Source organism: Balaenoptera ricei, chromosome 17 (assembly GCF_028023285.1).
Source record: "Balaenoptera ricei isolate mBalRic1 chromosome 17, mBalRic1.hap2, whole genome shotgun sequence".
In the NCBI taxonomy this organism is placed as follows: Eukaryota; Metazoa; Chordata; class Mammalia; order Artiodactyla; family Balaenopteridae; genus Balaenoptera; species Balaenoptera ricei.
The window spans coordinates 79538670-79561437 of NC_082655.1; the positions used below are offsets into that span (position 1 = coordinate 79538670).

At 43.9% G+C, this 22768-nt stretch overlaps 1 protein-coding gene across 1 annotated transcript; it reads left to right on the top strand.

Moving 5' to 3' along the window:
• The first annotated feature begins 1644 nt into the window (after positions 1 to 1644).
• LYPLA1 (lysophospholipase 1) lies at positions 1645 to 22103 on the top strand. Its single transcript, XM_059901191.1, has 9 exons — positions 1645 to 1822; positions 2618 to 2649; positions 8767 to 8832; positions 10666 to 10713; positions 12524 to 12594; positions 14965 to 15038; positions 17154 to 17255; positions 18562 to 18738; positions 20355 to 22103. The coding sequence occupies exons 1-9, from the start codon at positions 1754 to 1756 to the stop codon at positions 20406 to 20408; spliced, it is 693 nt and encodes a 230-aa protein (XP_059757174.1). The 5' UTR covers positions 1645 to 1753; the 3' UTR covers positions 20409 to 22103.
• The last annotated feature ends 665 nt before the right edge of the window (positions 22104 to 22768 follow it).

The following is a 22768-nucleotide window of genomic DNA, read 5'->3' on the forward strand; positions in this document are numbered from 1 at the left end:
TCCCAATAGCCTTTTTATTTTGGAGAAATCAGCACCAACTTAACATTTTTGAGAGCCCACAAAATTCTCAGCACTCAGATCCAGGATAAGAATGATTGGGGAAAAAATAAAAGAGACTATGAATAAGACCCCCAAACTTCAAGCATTCTGGCTATCATATAATTAAAATGGAGATTTTGTTGTTTTGTTTTTGTTTTTCAGATCTTTGTTCACTAGCTTCCCCTTCCCTTACACTGGACTCCCTAAGGACTGTTAAAAAACAAAACTCAACAGAGTAAATTTAAAAATCTAATTGGCTTTATGCAACGATTCATGAATGGGGCAGCACCCCATCCAGCAAGTAGAGAGGAGCTCCGGGAAGCCGCACAAACAGAAGACTGTTAAAGGCAGAAAGAGGGGGGCAACGAGGAAAGAGCAGATTACTTCATTTTTCTTTGGGGGATGGAAGGGGTCTAGACAGGCTGATTAACTCACTAACGCCGACTAGGAAATTCCAGACTGACTTTAAGATTACATTCTGCCAGAGATTGAAACTGGAATAAGTTTAGGTAGTAAGTTTCAGTTCGGGGCTGATGTGGGCTTAGCACAAGTGACTCCATTTTGGGCCTGTTATCTTCCTTTTAACAGATTGTATATATCCTCTAAGTTTCTCCACTAGATTGTGACAACTAAAAACTGTCGTTTGCCACCTGGTTCTACAAGGATGAAGTCAGTAGCCACTGCAGTCGCTGACCTTCAACACCTCCAGAAAGGAGTTCAGGGCTGAGATCAGGATGAGGTACCCTGTGCTCTGGGGAAAACTGGCAGAACGGGACTTCAGATAATTAGATACTTCCAGGTGAAAATTTTTATGAACCCAAACTCTTGCATCTTCGCACATTCAGAAAAGCACTAAAACCATTAAATCTCTTCTGACTAGCAGCAACCTTCTAGGGAGACGCGTGCTTGACTGCATGCACACTTGGACCAAAATCATCTACCCACTGACCTCGCCACCCGCCCCACCTTTTCAAAGCACGTCCTCAACGCTGAGAGGAGGTGTCCCAGGGAATAGCCCTCAGTGAGTCCCCAAATAAAACGGAACCACAGCTCTCACGGTGTGGGTTTTCTCCAGTGGTCAACTGTAACCCTCCGAAGGTCAGGGCATTTTGCCTTTAGGTGTGTCCATCTCCGCCCCTCCCAGATCCTACCAGGTATCTGATGGGCATCGGGCCACCGCTGTAGAATGGGGTCATGTGTTCTGGGGCCCAAATCAGTAGGACCTCCAGAGCCACCAATCAGCAAATTGTGGAAACTCGGTGACAACTGAGTGCTTCCCTCTCCAGTTGCAGTTTAAAGTAGGCGAGGCGCGGGCCCCCAAACTACACACCTGTGCAGACCCCAATAGAAATACCGCAGAAGCTGCCCCCCAGGTCCAATCCTTCCCGACCTTTGCAAGCGAGTCAGGTCGGGAGTGACCGCGCGGCCCCGCCCCCCCAGGCCGGCCGCCCGCACGGAGCACGCGCGGCCCGCGGGCCGGAGGTCAGCTCGGGCCGCCCTCTGCCGCGGCCAACGCGGCGTCGGGCGGCCGGGCACTGTGACGCGCGGGGCGACCGGCGGGGCGGGGCGGGGGAGGGGGCGGCGCGGCGTGGGCGCGCACGCGCCTGAGCGCGCGCCCGTGGGCGGGCAGAACTCGGCGCTCGCACCGCCTAGGGCCGCGGCCCGGCGCCTGCTCCGCCTTCCGCTTCCGACGCGCGGTCGGTGGAGCCGGTGTATGTGCGGCAATAACATGTCGGCCCCGCTGCCCGCCATCGTGCCCGCCGTCCGGAAGGCCACCGCCGTGGTGAGTGCGGCGCTGGGGGCCTCGCGAGGGGTCGCGTCGCGGGCCGGTGGGCGGCGGGCCGGGGCTGGGACGGGGCGTGCGGTCCGGGGGGGTTCGGGCGGGGTGGTGGGCGCCGCCCGGCCGGGCTGTGTGCGGGGGGCGCGGGGTCGCGGCGGGAGGGCGGGCGGCCCCGAGGCCCAGCGCCCCCGGCCCCGCATCCCCCGGGCCCTGCGCGCGGATCCGCCCCGGGACCCCGGAGGCACCCGCTTGAGCTGACGGCGCCCCAACTCCAGGTGTCTCTGGAGCACGTTGCTGCCTTGTCTGTGCATGAGGGAGATGCCTTGATTGTGTCACCTTGCACGCCTGTCCTCAGTTAAAGAAGTTTGAAGACTTAGTGTCCTTTTCGATCAGAGGTGCTGTTCCTTAGGAAACTTGTGCGTGAGGATCTCAAACTTACTTTTAGCCGCCGGAAGCTCCCTTTTGGGATGGAGAAATTCTACTGCACGCGTGAGAACTTTCATGGTTTGACCTGAAAGAGAGAAAACGATTTTTCTTGGAATGTGATCATTTGCCCAGAAGCCTGTCTAACTGGGACCTCTTTCAGTGCTAAAACCCCACGTTAATTATCTTAGGAGCTGCACGGAGAGACGTTAAGTGCTTTTGCCCCTTACGCGAGGTCTGTAGAGATTGATTAACTTGCTGAAGGTAGTGTTCTGTGATTCCGGCCTCCACCTTAACTGGGGCTCTGGAGTGTGTAACAACATTCCGCTGGGTTTATTTAGGCATTGCTTACTCATTGTTCCTCTTCCGTTCTAGGTGATTTTCCTTCATGGATTGGGAGACACAGGGTAGGTACCGTTGTTAGTACCCTAATGAAACGGGCCATGCAACTCTACACGAGCAAAGAATTCTAGGATTGTATAAAAATAGATTGATAGTCATATTTCGTACAGTCCAGTCATGAGATAGAATCTTTTCTTTTTTTGAAAACCCCCAGAATTTTCCCCTCATCCTCTTATTCTGTCATTCTTCACCTCCTGCGTCTGGAACATATTAAAACTGCAAACTCCTCCTTGAGTTGCCGTGGGTAGTGGATACCAGCGATGGGAGGCATGTTTGTAGAGATGCAAGTGAGAGCTTTCCAGAGGAGGTAAAATTTCAGGGCAGCTTGAGGAGAACTAGTTGATTTTGATAAGTGAGATAATAGCAATGTGAACATTCTGAATGAGAACTCCGATGTTCCCTGAAAAGAAAAAAATCAGTTGAAGGGCAGGGGATGCAGCTCAAAGATTTGTTTGGAGGCTTATCAAACACATTCTGTTGTGCTAACTGTAGCCACGTGGCTTATCTTTCACTCAGTCTCGTTCTATATTGAGAGCTTTTTAAAATTTAAATCAGTGGTTATCTGTTTGAAACTTCGATCAAATTGTTGTTATAACATTGTTACAAAATTGAAGAATTGGAGGAAAAGTGAAGATAAATAAATTTTGATAAGATAGCCAAGAAACTATTAAATCTTTGCAAGGAGGCACTGGGCCAGATTAATTCTTAAAAGTGATTCCTAATATCCTTTTATGCCTCCCAAGTAGAGGTACATGACACATGCCTTGCATGGAGTTATGGGAAAGGTTATAGAACTGTTTCTGGCCATCAGGTAGTCCTATGAAAAAGACAGACTTACTTTACTATTTATTTATTTATTTTACTAAACAGAGGTTTTAGAAGAGCTCTGTTTTATCACCAAACCTTTCTTGATGCTGAGACCCAGGGAGGATCTTGCTCACCTGTAACTTTCCCAATAAAGAGCTTCAAGGTCTGAAGAATCAGTCCAGGGGTTAAAAGCTTCAGTTGTAGAAAGATTCTCTGTGGTCCCCAGTTTAGCCAGATTCTTTAGACCAAAGTTAAGAGTGAAAGTGATGAAAAAAATGAACAATGTGAGATTAGAAACACAAAGAGCAGCCATGACATCTTGACTAAGAATTAAGTTTATATAAAGAATTAGAGGTCTCCAGTTCTGACAGTATTTACTTTGGGGGATGGCACGAAAGAAAGCTGACGCTAGATTGCTTCCATGAGCACATGACGAAATTCAGAACCAGCCGATGTGACAAGTGGCAATTCAATGTTTGAGATACTTTTTGGAGAACTAAAGTTCTTTTGTCAGGTTAACGTAGAGGGTGATGGGGATTAAGCAACTCAGCTATGAAAATGGGCAGCTTTGCCTTTCTTGGTTAAGGTTCTTTTTTGCAGGACCAGCCAAGGTGTGCTGTCTGGTAACTTGGGTCTTGCAGTCTGTGTTCTCATGAAAAGTCTCTGATGGCCAAATAAGATTGGGGGACCCTGTATAATCCTATATTTTCTCAATTCTAATATGTCATTTCCCCCACATTTTTATGTTACTGAGATGGGTATTCATCTTACGACACGTGTGGTTATTGTGGTGGTGATTTTTTTTTTTATTTTTTATAAAAGGCTTTTTTTCAGTGGTGCCACTTAGATTATATCTTAGTGTCTAGGAAATATGATATGGCATATTCTCCTCTAGAAGATTTACTGGGTATACACTAGCATGTTTAAAGCTCTGAAAAGTTCTGCAGGAAACACATCGGACCACAAAATTGTTTCTATGGATAACATGTATAATAAAATGTTAGTTCAAACTATATTGCATAAGATCAGTTTTCCTTCCAAAATAAAAACAGCTTGTCTTATGATTATGAAAATGTTACATTTGTCTTGTAAAAAAAAATTCAAATGCAAATATGCTTGAGAAGAGGGTGAAAAACAGTTGAACAACCCAGAGATACATATTTATTTTTGATAGCATTTTAAAACTGTTTTATTTTGAAATGCTTTCAAATTTATAGATGAGTTGCAAGAATAAAACAGATCCCTCAAAACCTTCTACTCAGACTCACTGAGCTCTATCGAATATGTTACTGTGTTTGCCAAAACTTGGGAGAGTAAATTGCCGATGCCATGATTCTTTATTTCCAGGCTTCAACATGTATCTCCTAAGAACAAGCAGAGTCTCTTATGTAACCACAGAAAATTACCAAATTCAGGAGATTCAGTGCCATTTAACATTGTTATCCGGTCTAGTCTGTCGCCTAACAGACCTTGGCAGCTGCCCCAGTCGCGTCCTTTGCAGTAGTCCTGTCCGCCGGCGCTTCCATCCCAGCCGCGCTGCCCTGAGCTGCTGCAGCTCTTCAGCCTCTTTTAATCTGGAACATTCCCTCGGCTCTTCTTTGGCGTTCGCGACATGGACGTTTCTGCAGGGATCAGGCTGGTCCCTCCATTTAGGTTTGTTTGACATTTCCTCACGATGACGTTCAGCTTGTGCATTTTTGGTACGAACACCATGTACATGGTACGGCCTCTTCATTGCATCATGGCAGGAGGCAGGTGGGGCCGTTCATCCCATTACTGATGCCGACCTGGAGCACGCGATAAAGGTGGTCTCTTTCTTCCTCTGGGTCTCTCTGTGGCACCTGTTCTCCCTGTGTAGGTAGAGTGAGTCGTGGGGAGATGCGAATCGTACATCAGACTTTCACCTGGTATTTTTAGCGTCTGTGGATGATTCTTGCTGGAGTAGGTTGTACTGTGATGTGATTTTCTAATTCTGCCACTCCTTTGATGTCTATTAGCTTGCCCCTCCCCACTTGTGTAGTTTGGACTCGTAGATTTACTTCATGGGTTACATTCCCTCATTGTTGTTATGTAAAATTTTTAACTACTTCTTTTAAAATAACTTCAAGTTTACATGAAAGTTGCAGAAATAGTATTTAGAGGTCCTTCTACCTGTCACTCAGATTACGCAGTTGTTAACATTTCTTACACACTTGAGAGTAAGTTGCAGACATGTTGCCTCATGACCCCATAGAGCCACTTCAGTGTGTATTTTGTAAGTACAAGGACATGGCCACTTAGCCATGGTGTAACCACCAGTCAGGCCGTCAACATTGATCTGAAGCTACCATCGCATCCAGCAGCCCCACTTGCGTTTCCCTGGGTTGACCCAGTGGTGTCCTTAATGGGTCCAGGATCTCAAGTTAGACTGAGCTGTCACGTCTCCTGGGGCTCCTTCAGTCCTGAGCAGTCCATTTTCTTGTCTTCGGTGACCTTGACACTTTTCCCCTATGGGCCAGTTCCTAGGTAGGATGTCCCTCAGTTCGGGTTTATGTGACGTCTCCCTTTTGGCAGAGACACTGCAGAGGTTGCTCTGGTGGTCCTGGGACCACACTGTGTTGATTTTTGTGCCTTTGCTGATGATACTATGTTTCATTATCTGGTTAAGGTAGTGTCTGCCAGGTTTCTCCACAGTAAAATTAATAAATATGATTGCACTTAGAAAGTGTTCTGTGGGGAGATACTTTGATTTTATGAAAATATCTGTTTCTCACCAATTTTTCACCTGTGGATTTAGCACCCATTAACGATTGCTGTCTGGATCTATTATTGTGATGGTTGCCAAATAATGATGTTTAAAAAAATTCCTTCATTCAGTATTTATTCGTTGGCAGTCTACAGTATTATTTTCAATCCTCTCCTTGTTTGACCTCTCAGTAAGATCTGACCCACTTAACCACTTCTGCCTTTGAAACTTTGTTTTATAAACTTTTACAATCTCGGCCTAGAAAAATCTCACACAGATGGGCAATACAGACCAGCGACGCCTGGAATATATGGAGGGGAAGGAGGGGTTTCCATGAAGAGGGCCCGGCTTTCTCCTTCCCTGCTCCCCTTCGTCAGAGCTGTGCTTTCCGGTGTCACAGTCAGCTGTGAGGGGAGGGAGTGTTTCCGTGCATGAAGCATGACTATGGGTGGGGCACCTGGGGGGAGGCAGGTCCCAACCTGCACTGCTGGCCCAGAACTGCCAGAGCCCAAGCCAGCTTTCCGCGGAATTACGAATACGGGCAGGGGGACGACTAGGAAGAACCCCGTGGTGTTGGGCTGGAATCGAGGAACTAGTGTAATCTCAGACTTTTTAACAAGTTCCCAGACGGTACCACATTTTTGAAAACCACTGGACTGAATGAACTGTTTGAGGCCACACTTCTAGATAGAGACAGAGTTGGGGCTAGAACCCAAGATTCCTACTCGTTTATTATTTACTAAAGTAATTTCCTTTGTTGCTTGTGCTTTTGGCTTCACGTCTAAAACACCATTGCCAAGTCCAAGGTCACAAAGATTTTCGCATGTTTTCTTCTAGGAGTTTTGTAGTTTGATCTCCTACGTTTAGGTCTTTGCTATATTTTGAGTTAATTTTTGTACATGGTGTGAGGTAGGAGTCTAACTTCATCCTGTTGCATGTGGGTTTCCACTTATTCCAGTTACTTTTGTTGAAAAGACTGTTCCTTCCCCATTGATTTGTTTTGGCACCCTGTTCAGAAATAAACTGACCATAAATGTGAGGGTTTATTTCTGTATTCTCAAATCTATTTCATTGATTTGTATGTCTTTTCAGGGTCACGATCTTTATTACTGTTGGTTTTAGAGTTAGCTTGTCGGTTTCTGCAAAGCCAGCTGTGACTCTTTAGAGATTGCGTTGACTGTGGATCCATTTGCGGAGCACTTCCATCTTAAGAATATTAAGTCTTCCAGAATGTGGGATGTCCGTTATATAGATATTTTTTCATTTCTTTCAACATGTTTTGTACTTTTCACACTAAAGTCTCACATACACACACACACACGAACCCACATGGAAACACACATATGCACATGCATGCACCCATATATAACTTCTAGAATAGTGCCTGGCTCAGTGTCAGTGTTACATAAGTGTTAATGTTCATAATGTTATTAACTTTTCTGTATTTCCTTAACACTTTGGGGGCAGGTGGATTAAAATAGAGAAGTAGTTAATAGAAAAGCATTTAACATTTATTTCAAAACTATTTAATCCAAAAACGTCTTAAGTTACCTTTATTTTACCCTCTAATAGAGGTAATATGTGGAAAGTATCAGGTGTAATGTCAAGTGTAAAGATGCAGGGAGCTGTATGTATGTATAGTATGATCCCACTCTTGTAAAATCTGTATCTATTTCTCAAGTGATATGCATGAAAAAAATTGGAAGGAAATACGTAGAAAGATTAACTGTTTATTTCTGGCCAGAAGGATTTTGATGACGTCTCATATTCTGTTTTTAACATATATATGTACATATACGCATAAGGAGAGAATGTTAATTAAAGTTATTTTTTCAACTTCTTTTTCTTTTTTTTTTTTTTTGGCTGCGTTGGGTCTTCATTGCTGTGCGCGGGCTTTCTCTAGTTGGGGCGAGCGGGGGCTACTCTTCGTTGCGGTGCATGGGCTTCTCATTGCGGTGGCTTCTCTTGTTGTGGAGCACGGGCTGTAGGCGTGCCAGGCTTCAGTAGTTGCGGCACGTGGGCTCAGTAGTTGTGGCTCACGGGCTCTAGAGCACAGGCTCAGTAGTTGTGGCGCACGGGCTTAGTTGCTCCGTGGCATGTGGGATCTTCCCGGACCAGGGCTCGAACCCGTGTCCCCTGCATTGGCAGGCAGATTCTTAACCATTGTGCCACCAGGGAAGTCCCTAAGGTTGTTATTTTTAATGGTGTAGTAATCATGGAGAAATATCAGACAGCTGCTTTACTTTACTTCTCTGAGGATTTTTTCTTCATATAAAATGAATTATATCATCTGTCTTGCCTACTTTGTTAGGCACATTGTTGGGAGGTCATAAAGAGATTTAAAAAATGTATTTTATAAATTATAAAGCCCAGTGAAGTATATGAAAGAGAAAATACTGCTCTTCAGGAATCATGAGAGATCGTTTTTATCCGCAGGTAAAGCTGAAATCATAAGCTTTGGGTTATTTCTAGGTTGGTAGTTGTCTTTTAAGGGGTTGAAATTTACCCTCACAGATTTACTCTTCTGTTATTAACTTACTGGAATTTAAAGCAGTATCTAATGGCGTTATTCACATGGTTTCTCCACCAGGCATGGGTGGGCAGAAGCCTTTGCAGGTATCAGAAGCTCCCACATCAAATACATCTGCCCGCACGCGTAAGTATTTTCAGTTTTCGGGCTTGGGATTCAGAGTCTGGAGAGAAACAATCGTGATAGCTTTACTTTTCCAGCAAAGCATTTGAATATTATAATTTTTATCTTTTAAATGTTCAGCTTCAAAATAAAGATTAGTAAGTTCTGTAAAACTAAAATGTGTCCTGGTTACATTGAATATTTTTCTTATCTTTTTTGTTGCGAAATTTAAAATAAAGCTCTCTTGGAGATCAGTTGAACTCACAGCCAGAAAAATTTTTGTAGACATACAAGCGCCTGTTAAGTTCTCAGGACATCCACGAGCTGTCTCTGAAGGGGATTTACCTGTCAGGTTTGGGAGAAATCTCTACTACCTTGAAAACATGCCTAAATTTGATCAGTTAGAGACAATGTGATGCAGCATGGAAAGAACAGAGACTTTGGAGAGTGTTAGGTTTGGTTTTGAATTCTGAAAACATTTGTGGGTGTCAGAAACTAGTAAGTTTTGAGCAAACTCAGAAAATCACTAAGATGAACAAGTCTTAGGTCAAAGTGTGCTGAGAAGCAGTAGCCATGGAGAAACAGGTGGGGTGAGATACATGCTGATAGGTTAGTAATTCATCCTCGGAAGTGGTCGTAGCAGCAGAGTCGATAAATGTGAAAGAGGAAAAATATGAGATTACGTAAGAAAACATTCCCTCCTCTTTTTATCCTAAATGGGTTGCTGTGTCCTTATTAATCTGACTCATGCCAGAGACAGAATTCTTTTTTTTTTTTTGTCTTTATTGGAGTATATTGTTTTACAATGGTGTGTTAGTTTAGTTTCTGCTTTATAACAAAGTGAATCAGGTATATGTATACATATATCCCCATATCCCCTCCCTCTTGCATCTCCCTCCCACCCTCCCGATCCCACCCCTCTAGGTGGACACAAAGCACCAAGTTGATCTCCCTGTGCTATGCGGCTGCTTCCCACTAGCTATCTGTTTTACATTTGGTAGTGTATATATGTCCATGCCACTCTCTCACTTCGTCCCAGCTTACCCTTCCCCCTCCCCATGTCCTCAAGTCCATTCTCTGTGTCTGCAAGACAGAATTCTTGATGGTGTTGGAATTTCTGCTACACTGTTATTGGCTCCAGGATTGAATTTAGTTTAAGGCTATTTCCCAACCTAGGGAAGTTTATGTTCTCATGGAAATTTTACTAAGACTTTGTGACCTCTAAGGTAGACTTGTTTCATGAGTCAGGAGGATGGTGGTGAGATGTAGTTAAGAGTGTATTTGTTTTTCTTTCCTTTTGTACCTAGCTGCATTCAGGTTGTCCAGCAAGTTTTTCATCACAGAATTGAGTTGGGTAAAATGGACACTTAGGCAAGACTTATATTTCCCTTATTTATTTAGAGGTCTCTTAAACAAGCAGGTACATAGCTAAGAACTAGAAAATAAGCAAAAACGTAATTTGAGCCTATGGGAATTGATGCCACCGTTTCTGTGCAGTAAGTTGCTTGTATCCTTAGCCCCTTAGTCAGAGGCTCAGAAATTTCCATCTGTGTTGGTTACTGTTTTCCTCCTCGTGTCTGGTTTGAAAGTATCAAGTAAAGATGTTGAAGAAGGGAGATGTGGTTTATTCGCCGAGCTTAGTCCACTCCAGCTGCGGCTCTGTCTTGAGAACCATCTGGAGGGCGTGGAGAACAGGACTGTGCAGGTGTGCGTGCGGTGAGGCAGCTCGTCTGTTCAAACTGTAGCGTTCAGTTTTGTGAGAGCCTCGAGGAATCATCTTCAGTTGATGGAATTTATCAGGTTTTGTACTTCGGTATATTATGCTTATTCTTCCTTTTCTTTTTCTTCCCCATGTAGACCGGTTATGCCTGTAACATTAAATATGAACATGGCCATGCCTTCTTGGTAAGTAAGACTTCACTTATTCAATAAGAACTTTTTACTTATACTTTTTTTTTTTTATCAGAAGTGCTTTTGCATCTAGCAGTTTTTAATTAATTATTTTTAAGTTGCAAAGTTACATATGTAACCTTTATTCGACTATTTCAGGTTTTATATGTTAGATTTGGGGTAAACTTAAGGAGCTGCACCAACAGGTAGAGAAACAGGAGAGAATGGGTGGAGAGAAATACCGTGGAGAACATCTCCTACTGCTTGATAAACCTTTGTTGATTTCAGTAACCAAACGTGTGGACGCGCCCGTGTGGCATCCACTCTGGTGAAGCCGCGGCCTCTCCACCTCCCACCTTCTTGCCTTCCTGGAGAGCTGGCCAGTTTTTAAGGAAAGCACTTCCTGTTGAGCCCTCTCAAGACATTCATGATGTCAGGCATTCCCTGTGTGCTTTACAGTTGGTTCTTTGTTCTCTGAGCCACTTCCAGACCATGCTTTCTTCCTGCTGCTCTGAGACTCTGCCATCAGGTCTGTTCAAAACTGATGACTTTGACAGCTGATTCCTATTCTCCTTTCCCCTCTAGCTCCTGCCACCGTCTTAGCTTTCGGGTGACTAGGGGATCCAATGTCAATGACCCATTCACAGCCTTGACCGGCTTGTCACTTCCTGGACTCTCCTCTTCCCGCTGACGTTTTCCTCTCTCAGCTTCAGGCACCCACAGCATCCCCTGGGCTTTGTCATCTGGAACTGTTCCATCTCTGAAGGCACTTACTTCAGACCTGATTGTCAAGCGTAGTTGTTCCTCCTGTGAGTTTGCTCCCCCGTCTTCTGCGCTGCCTGTTGAGGCCTCGTGGGGCCTCCAGCCTGCCGCCACCTTGTCCTCTGCTTGTTCCCACTCACCTCTAACCCACCCTGCACCTTCGTTTTTATCTGCCGGACATTCCTTGGCAACTTTTACAGGTTCCTGCCTACCTTGACCTTTGATTGTTCCACCTTCCCTCTCTGGCAAAATTCCTATCCAGAAGCAAAATTTCTACCTCACGTTGCTCGAGACCGTAGCGGAAGCACCCAGCGGGTAGCGAGGTAGTCGGGGCCAAAGGAGGGCCGCCCAGCCTCTGGTCTGAGGTCGCTGCAGTGCGTGGTGACAGGTTTTGCAGAATGTGGATGGAGGTGGCCTGTGTGCAGTAGGTGTGGGCCGCGCGTGCGCACGTGCCGTGGTGAAGTAGCTCCTTCCAGACGGCTGACTTACGACGCACTAGGAGGGAGGCGAGGGGCTGGAGTGTATTCCAAAGATCTTAGGGCTGTGGTTTGAGACTCCTGTGTGGGTGTCAGGTCGGACTAGGTCATTCTTCAGGTGTTTCTACCTTAAAATTATGTGGTACTGTGACTTTTTAATAGAATCTGTACCTAGTTGGTGTGAAGGGAACTTACAGGATATCACATTCACGCAATTAAGTTGACCGTTTGGCCTCCAGAGACAGGTTTTTTTGTTTTTTGTTTTTAATATTTATTTATTTATTTTGGCTGTGCCAGGTCTTAGTTGTGGCATGTGGAATCTTTTAGTTGCGGCATGCAGACTTCTTAGTTGCGGCATGTGGGATCTAGTTCCCCGGCCAGGGATCGAACCCAGGCCCCCTGCATTGGGAGCGCGGAGTCTTACCCACTCGACCACCAGGGAAGTCCCCAGAGACAGTTTAATTTGAGTTTAATGTTCTAGAGAATATCTTTGGTTAGCCTTTTTTCTCTAAAATTACCATCTTCTTATCAAGAGTAGATATTCTTAGAATTGAATGATTCTTTTAGAATTTTGCCTTATTTTCCAGGTTTGACATTATTGGGCTTTCACCAGATTCACAGGAAGACGAAACTGGAATTAAACAGGCAGCAGAAAGTGGTAAGTGAGAAAAGTTTTATAGTAGATTCAATCGTGGTAGTGTTGTTGATGAAATACTACATAGCTATCTAAACTCAGGTGGCGCTGTCCTTCCTTTCTGATGGCTCACTGTCTTGTTTGACTCGTTAATTATGGTCCGTGAAGGTGAGGTGGATGGGGAGGAACGGCATTTATCAGACTTGAGTGCTGTCGGATGCGTCGTTCTGCTTTGATTGACGTAGGCAAATGGAGAAAATCGCAGCGTGTTTGATGGTTGTGGCCAGTTATTGTCATTAAAGAGATTTGAAATAAGGACAAAGATAAGGCTACACATGATGTCATGATATATAATGAAAATTGTGGTAATGGTTAGTTTTAGTGAGGGGCCCCTGCTCAAACACTGCTGGACCTGCCAGGCGATTCCTGTAAATCATCTCACTGGGCACTCCTGTAACAGTGTTAGCTCTGCTTTACAGGGTCTCCGGTCACGTCCTCACTTATGAACATGGTAACCCTGCTTACTTGTGGGGTGAAAGCATAAAGAACACTGACTTATCGGGAGAAGTCTGGTTTTAGCCCATGTACAGGAGCACGTGTGTCTGACACGTATATACTGACACACTGACAAGCAGACAGCGCCATGGCCAGGCCGGCCTCCCTCATGACCTGGGTGGTGACGCGGTGGCCTCGATGCGACAGGCCTGGCTGTGAGGCGTTCGTTACAGACGCGAGGTGATAGGTACCCAGGGAACCCTGCGCGGTCTTCCTATTTTTACATTTGTTGGAAATTTTCAAAAATCGTTTAAAAACCAAAAACGGTAGGTAGGTTCCTTTTTAAAAATCTTTTTATTTTTTAGAAGAACTCTTAACTTTAAAACAGGGAAGATGCATTCAGAACATATTGGATATTAAGGAATGTCAAACCAAGGACACTGACTTTTAGGATCATCAAAAAGTAGATCAAAGCTAGACTCCTAGAGCTAGGATTTTGTCAAAATATAATAGGTGGTAGAGCTCGTGTCGGGTCTGGGGGTGAGTTGTCAGACCCTGGGAACATAGGGAGGGTGGGCCTTGTGGCGCGGACGGCCAGGCCCAGTGGGTTGCGGGGTGAAAGTCCCGTCTGGGGTAGGGTTGGCCCGTGGCATTCTTTGTGTCTGACGTGATGTGTGATTGGAGAGAATCGGGTTGAGACCCAGAGTTAGGAATGAGGGGTGTCTCCATTTGGTGCCGGGAAGATGTGCCCATGAACAAAGAAGAAAGGGCTCGGGGTGCGTCCAGGGCCTGGAATCAGGACCCGTCACTCCACAGCTGACTGCGGTCACCATACGTGGTTTAACTTTATCTCAGCGCTTGGTGTAACCAGAGGAGTGAAGCCGTGTGAAACGGAGGGAAAGTGGCCCCAGCTCCCTGCCCCTCCCCAGCGCAGGGCTGCTGCTGCCTGCTGCATCTCCTTTCCCGCCCGGGCCCTGCGGTTCCCCCTCAGTAAAGCCTCAGGCTTCTCAGCAAGGCTTTCGCCTCTTTACCCCTCTCCTCTCCTCTAGCCCGTTTTCCCCGCGCTCACCAGGGTACCCCTTGCTTTTCAGGCGATTCTAACTAAGAACTAAATTTATACAGAATGAAAAATACATTTAATTTGGGCTTTGGGGTTTTTGCAGTGTTCTAATTAAAGCAGGTTTTAGGTTTTTGGTAAAAAGGAAATATAAAGTTGGAAAGTTTCATCTTAAGAAGATGGAACTTACACATATGTCAAAAATGAGAGGAGATAAATTTGTAAAAGGTGCAGTTATCCCCAAAACATAGTATTATAAAGAAAAAGGAAATTCTAGGAGTTAATCAAGTAATACAGTTAATGATGCGTGTCAGAGTATTTTCCAGAAACAAAAGAATTCATTTGATTTTTCTCCCGCATTGTTTACTGGCTATAGGGAAAAGTATACTGTATCTTTTCTTTTTTTTTTTTTTAACAATATAGTGAATTGTTTAAACAACGTCAGGCACAAACCATGTAAACTACTTAACTACCTACGATTTAAAAATAACAGCTTTTAGGTACAAATGCCTATGGTTCATTGAAGAGCGAGAACTGTAAAATGTATATGAGCAGAATGGACCATGGATAAAGGACTATCCATGTCCATCTGCTGATGAGAGAAAAAACTGGTTTACAGATTATGCAACAAATCGTTGAACAGTTTAAGTAACAGCTGCAAAATCTGAGTTTTTGAAAATCCATTCTAGTTTTGTATTTTAATAGAGTGCTCCAAGTTTTTCACTTGTTTCGACCTTTAATATACTTTGTGCTTTTCTGTTATTAATTTTTTTCCTATTTAAATTATATCAATGGGCTTAACTTTGAAAGTATTGGTGATTTAACTTTTATGTTATTTTTAGTAAAAGCTTTGATAGACCAAGAGGTGAAGAATGGCATTCCTTCTAACAGAATTATTTTGGGAGGATTTTCTCAGGTAAGATAAAAGTTTGGGTGATATGTCAGCGTCATCAGTATATTTATCTAGAAGTCTGTAGTTTCAGTCGTTTTTCTATGGAGGAGTCCTGTTTTTAGGAGATGTTACAGAATCTGATATATTACTTACTGTTAATGCTGATTAAGTTTGAATGGACCAGAAATGATGATTGATTAATTAGAGAGTACGTCATGCTCTTTTCCTTTTTTAGTTTTCTCTCTTCAGTGATAGCCTTCACCCTACAGATTATGTCTTGAAAGTCAATTTATTAAGGAAACTGATTGGAACCTGGAATGTATTTTTCTAAAATAACTAGTACACATGCAGTAAGGTCTGAGTTAACACTCTGTACCTCTCTGAACAAAACTCTGCCTAAACGCAGGTGTTAAGTCCCCTTCCCAGGAGAAGACGAGCAGTGGAATAATAAGGTCGAAGAACAGAGAATTCCTTCCCTCTGTTTGTCACAGATTCCCAGCGGTCGAGCCCTGCGGACTTCCCTGTAATCGCAGTGGGGTGAGATCGGGGTGGGGACTCCCACGAAGCGACCCCAGTGCAGGGGCTGCGCCGGCCGCTCCCTGACCTCCACTGCATCTGTCCTGGTCCCCGGGTCGGGGGTGCTTCAGCCTCACCCCGTGTTCCGGGACCCCTCAGTGGTTCCCATTCCTGAGTACATGGTGGTCGTCCTTGGGAGGGGAGCGAAGTCAGTCTCGGTAGCACCACTCTGTCCTCTTCCCTCTTCTTGTCGTGTAAGATAAGTTTTAGATAGAAGTACATGATGTTTCTTTTCGGCATCTTTCTTCTCTTTCTGTACTTGTTCTCCTGCCGTCTATACGTTTTCTACAGTTACATCACACTGAGTTTACATCTTCATCTCAGCTCATCACCTGCTTGCCGTGTCACTCACCCCGAACTGCCCTCGCTGCCAGTCTGTAAATCCCCTGGGTCAACAATTTAGCGTCCAGACTGCCTGAATTAGGGCAGTGTCAGAATTATGGAGTCATTTAGAAGTTAGAATTCAGTAGAAACACAGGTCGTTGATATAATACAGTAAAAAGACGTGTTATTGATTTGGTATGTGTCGAAACTCACAGGTAATGTACGTTGTACTACACACTGTGACATAAATATGGGTACAAAAATGAATGCTTCATTCAGACAGGAGTCTGTCTATGAGATTCGTTGATTGTAGTTTGCAGAAACCAACTCCTAACACCCTAGGCAAAAAAGAGTAAGTTACGAGTCTGGGGTCACATCACGGAGGCCACGGATGAGAATGAAGCAAGGCCCCAGGAGGTACCAGGACTCGGGAAGCCATCGGGGCTGTCTCTCACCTGTTTCTCTGCCCGTCGGCTTCACTCGCCTGTCTGTCTGCAGCTGGCCGTCTGCTGCCTATGGCTTCTCCCGTTCTTGAGTTTACATGTTATAGTTCCAGCCACACAAAGAGAGACTGACGGTCTCTGAATTTCAGTTTTAAAATCTCTCAGATGAGAAAGAATCTCAGGTCCTCTCGTGGCCCCCGTGAGCCGTGGGCACGGGTCAGCGGGCACGCAGGCCCCAGGATACGGGTGTTGTGAGCCGGCGGCCTGTGCTCCAGAGGTGTCCGCCGCGGGGTCCTTCTCGTGAGTTCTTGTTTTGGAAAGTAATACCAGTTTAAGACCAGATTCGATTTTCTACCTACAACTTTGCCGAGGAGGAGATAGTTACTCTAGGGGACTTCCCTTGTGGTCCACTGCTTAAGACTCCGCGCTCCCACTGCAGGGGGTGTGGGTTGGATCCCTGGTTGGGGAACTAAGATCCCACATGATGCACGGTGCAGCCAAAACAAAGAAAATAGTAACTGTAAGTTCGGAGTGTCCTTACAGCATTGTCAGGGCAGCAGCGGGCTCTGCCGTTGGCTGGTTGGGCAGTTGCTGTGGTCTCACGACGGTCTTCAGTGTGGAGGGTCAGGTCCTTGCGGACACGGCGGGGTGTGCATGTATTTCTACCAGTTTGCCTATTGTATTGGGCGTCAGCCACCCACTTTGATTTTTTTATGAACGGTGTTGATAACAAGAATCACTCCCGTTGCTGCCGGCAGAAGTTGTGTCCCACTGACTTTCCCTGTTGTCTCTCCAGGGAGGAGCTTTATCTCTGTACACGGCACTGACCACACAGCAGAAGCTGGCCGGCGTCACCGCTCTCAGCTGCTGGCTGCCCCTGCGGACTTCCTTTCCACAGGTGCCTGGCCCACGCCTGCAGCGCGGCAGCTGAGCTGAGGGATGGCAGATGATGTTGAGGACACCGTCACGTTATGATTATTAATAAACTTAATTTTTTAAAGCAGTTTCAGGTTCACAACAAATTGAGCGGCAGGTACAGAAGGTGTCCATATACCCGCGTCCCCGTACACGCACAGCCCCCCATCAGCATCCCACAGCACAGGACACATTTGGTATAAGCAGTGAACCTACGGTGACACGTCAGTGTCACTCAAAGCCCGTAGCCTACATCAGTCATCCTTTTTTAAAAAGAATTGCCTTAGACTTTTGTGATGTACTATTGCTAGGCTTTATCTGTATACTACGCTGTCTTTACCGTGGGTTGCATGGAATAGAATAAGAAATGAGTCCTTAAAAAAAGAAAGGAAGAAAGGGAGGGAGAGGGAAGGAGGAAGGAAGTCTTTATTGTCATAAATTCTATATTTGAAGTCTTTGGTACATTTTAAGATATATATCAAAATTAGGGCTATTTTTTACACATAGAAATGATGTTTTTGAATGCTCAGTATGTTCATTGCTTGGTAGCAGAATTTTATTGTAGAATATAATTTCTAAATACTCAACAGTATAAAGCAAGATATAGTACACATGGGGGAGATGGACGTTACTTTATTTTCAAATTCATCCTTAAACCTAGGGGTTTTTTTCTTATCACTATATAGTAACCCTTTGGTGTCTTGCACGTAGTAAGTGCTGTTTATTAACTTTCTTATTCAAATCAAATAAGAGGGACTTCCCTGGTGGCGCAGTGGTTAAGAATCCGCCTGCCAATGCAGGGGACACGGGTTCGAGCCCTGGTCCGGGAAGACCCCACGTGCCGCGGAGCAGCTAAGCCCGTGCGCTCGCTGCAACTAGAGAAAGCCCGTGTGCAGCAGCAAAGACCCAACGCGGACAAAAATTAAAATTAAGTAATTAATTAATTAATTAAATACACAGTCTTAAAAAAAAATTAAAAAATCAAATAAGAGCTGCAAAGAACATGACTCAGCTGAAACATACTTCTCGTGTCCAGCCGCCCGAACATACGATTAGGATACAATGTGTTTCAGGAACTGATTCATTAGGAAGACATACAGTACACGGCAGGGTAATCATATGTCCTATAAAAGTTTAAATGAAGAGATGGGGGGGTATAAGGATGGGAGGAGTTTTATTTCTGTGGCCAAATGTAACCTGTAATGTGAGTAAGCACGTGTTGTATGTGCCTAGTGTAATGCTCCACACACCTGAATAAATAATCCTGGTCCTGTTCTGGTTTTTTGCAGGGTCCCATCAGTGGCGTGAATAGAGACATTTCTATTCTTCAGTGCCATGGAGATTTGGATCCTTTGGTTCCCCTCACGTTTGGTTCTCTTACTGCTGAAAGGCTAAAGACATTGGTAAATCCAACCAATGTAACCTTCAAAACCTATGGAGGCATGATGCACAGCTCATGTCAACAGGTGAGTGTTTGGAAGCAGTGATTATAGAGACACGTCTGCAACTGTTTGCATGTGGTATTTTTAAGATAAATAACATTTGACCGCTTGGGGATTTAAAGAAGTTAATTAATGAATTCACATTGAACCATAGGTTAGTAGGACTTAGATCAAAGTTTATGCAACTTAATTCAACAGACATTCACTCATTTCTTATTACATGTAAACACTGTAAATAATTCGAGGACAAATAAAAAACATTTCTCTGTTAAAATCTAAAGTAGATTACTTAAAATGAGAATTTTTAATAGGGAGAAGGATATATATCCAAGTAACTATATAGAAAGCAGAATGCGATATGTGTTATATTAGAAGTTTTTTAAAAGTACTCTGAAAAACTGAGATGGGTGATCGTAAGAATGAGGGTTGTCAGGATAGGTTTGGAGGCTTGCAAAGGACTAGAATAAAAATCAATTGCTAAGCACTGAGACAGTCCAAGTTAACATTTTTTGCAACTGTCAGCTGGCGAAATCATTTGCTTCGGGACAGAGAAGGCAGGTAGTAATATGACTTACCCAGAAAGATGGGGAACCTGGGATTCTAGGTGTTACTGAGAACATAGTTGAGCCCCTGATGATGCGTTGAATCCTGAAAGGGCGACACGCCGGGTACCAGGAGGGAGGGGCTGAGGGTCCAGAGCAGTGGTTTTCAAAGCACACCCGGCGCCCCCGGAGCTTAACAAACACACAGATGCCAGGACTCCAGACTCGGTGCCTCTGAGTCAGCACATTGAGGCTTCAGGAGCAAACGCAGGCGGCTGTGTGTGTGTGGATGAGACTCTGTTCACCACACTGGAGAACACTGGACGGATGGTTCGGGGCAGGAAGGGACAGGAGGTGGGGCTGGAGGAGGTGATGTCGCAGGAGCCCCTGGGGACCACACAGCGGGTGAGACAGGCCACCGCCGTGCCGTGCCTTCTTTGCCGAGTGAGGAGGTGATGCGGTTGAAGGTCCTCTGCATGCTCATGTGTGGGTCTAGGAGGCTCAGCTGTGAAATACTAGGGGTGGCAGCAGGAAATGTGTTTGAGGGAAGTGAGAAAGCTGGGCCAGACGCGGGAGGTGTCGAGCAGTTTCCTCTGTGATGGATTCACCTCTGCGTCTCTCCAGGCCTGCCTTGGGGACCTGCTCCCCTCAGCCTCAGCTGGCTGGTTGTGTGTGAATCCTTTTGAAAGGCACAGAGCATTTGGTGCTGTTGATTTAGCATTTCATTCTAATGAGGGAGTGTTAGAAGCTGGGCACGGACATGTGGTTGATGGCAGGTGTGTATGTGCCAAGTCTTCTCTGCGTGGTTACTGTCACTTTTAGACCCCCTTCCTCTCCCCCCGCCACCCCCAGTGTTTTATTTTGTTCAAGCAGTGCAAATGCAGACCATTTTCATAGGACTTCATAATACGTGAGAGTGATCATTGAATTACAATAATAATCATCGTAGGAAATGTTTTCTAATTTCTATCGGCGCCTCATTTCTCTTTCACCACTTTTTATGTAATTGTAGTAAAAATGTGGTTTTAGTTGTATTTAGTGGGGATTTAATTTCTGATTTGTGTAACTGCATATTAATAATCTCTTTATTCCAAACAGGAAATGATGGATATCAAGCAGTTCATTGATAAACTCCTACCTCCCATTGATTGACGTCACTAAGAGGCCTTGTGGAGAAGTGCACACCAGCATCATCGTCGTACCCGATCTTGAAACCTCTGATGTTTGCAGTGTTAAAGTGTTTTGCAAATACACACCAATGACACAGACTAAATAAATCTCCTCGTGGGAAATTTATGATCTTTTAAGTTTCTATGTATGTATTTGTATAACATGATCCAGAATATATTAGTATTAAAATAGGTGAAGCAGCTAGCTTCTTTCTCTCATATGTAATTCAGCAGAATAATAAAATACTGCAACCAGATTTTTTATTACATCACTTGAAAATTATTAGTATGCTTAATGAAAACTTGTTCAGGTATAAATGAGCAGTTAAGACATAAAAAGTCTATGCATGCTGTGACTTAGACTCTGGACTTATTCCCAAATTACTTAGTCACCATGCAGTATCTGTATTTTTATATATGTGTTCATATGTGCCTAATGATTATAATACATAATAAGAATGAGGTGTTATTACATTATTCCTAATAATAGGGATAATGCTTCTAAGTGTCAATAAAGAGAAATATTGCTGTCTTCAATTAATGGCCCTTTTATTTTGGGGACCAGGTTTTTCTTTCCTGAATATAATTTCTATTTAATACTCTTTTTTCCTCCCTAGAAAAGAAATGTGTTCTTTCTTCTTTTTTATCCTTCATAACAGACCAAATATTGCCTACTTGCCATAGACATCTGCTGTCAATACGTGCTGTAATTTGACATTCTTAATCACAGACATGACGGCACTGAAAATGTATTTATACTTGTAGAAAGAAGCCAGACATCCCTTCAAAGTTTCTACACTACTTCTTAAACTGGACCTTTGTCTGCAGTTTAGTCCTGCAGAGTTACTCGAATCTTTAGTCCAGGTAACGAGAATAATTCTGTGGTTGTACATTTCTGTAATTAACTGAAAGAATAATTAGGTCATATTCTACTATGTTCTGAAATATTTAAGACTGATCTTACAAACTGTAATTTCTAAGATGATTTGTTCTAAGATGATTCTCCTCATAGCATAGAGTTTTAGTTTACTTATTTTGCACATGTTTGAAACCGACTGCTGTAGGAAATGAACAATCCATTTGAAAAATTTGCTTTACTTTTATCTGCCAGTGGACTTATTTGAAATTTTCACTGTAGTCGGAGAGGATCTTTTTAAGTTAGTTTCTGTGCAAACATAAAAGTAGCAATTATTTGATTTTAAATAGATTTTTCAGATTATTGGTTAACATTATTTGAAAACAAGTTTATGGGTAATAAAAGTTAGTCAGAACTCAATACATGTGGTGTAGTTACCACCCAGTTTAATATGTAGCAAAAATGTACGCCTGATATTTCTGAACTGTTGTTAATTTTTCTGCTGTATTCCAACTGACTAGAACACCGTTAGGAACGCATCTTTATAAATGGGTGCTACTTGATGATGGAAATGATTTCGTATGGACAGTGTAGGATGTTAATAATGAAGCCATACGTTTATGTCTGGATTTACAGTTTTTAAACAATCATTTACTAAGTCATTTTGCTTTTATCTTGAAGAATATAAACTGTTGTTTCACTTACACAAATCAGCAAGATCTAATTTATGGCAAGAAATATTCCATTGAAATGTGCTGTAACGTGGGAAAATGTAAATCTTTTTCACGGTTTCTATCAATGTGAAATAAAATGTAATTCTGACTTTTCTGTGACTGGCTCTTTGGAATATTACTTTTAACATTTGGGTTTCCTTGGAATGGCTGTCTGTAAGGAAAAGGAGGAAAGCGACAGTGTAATCCCAGGAACACACATTGAGAGGGAAGTTTGATGGTGGTGTGGCCCCCGCCTGGCTCTTCTCCAGGCGGGGCCCAGGCTTCCTATTCCTCAGTGTTATGAACAAGCTGAATCAATCTTCAGTTTGATTTTCAGTGTTCCTAATCTATTTAAGAAGTTTGGTGTTTCCCTCTGTCTTCTCCTTCCATGTAGTAGTCATGGGGTTTTTTAAATTAGTGTCACAAATCAGTTATCAAGTAGTTTCTTCTCCGTTTATCTCACTGCTGATTTCTGACTTTCCCCAGTAAGGAATCCCGTCTGTTCTGCCTCTTAAGCAGTCCTTCAGCTTCTGCTTTTGAATAAAGTGACAGCTCACATTTTTGCGAGGCTGCTTGTTCCATTTTGGGGTAGCCCTCGTGGTAAGAGAGTTCTGTACTGTAATGCTGTCTTCAACTTCAGCTCTTTTTTAGATTTATCCTTCTTCACAGCAGCACTGTATTTCACGTGATAATCTTTGATTTCATCATCCTTTTGAAACTCTTGGTTCACAGTCAGATGTGGTCAGAGCGTGGTATTGTTTACGTCTGTCGACA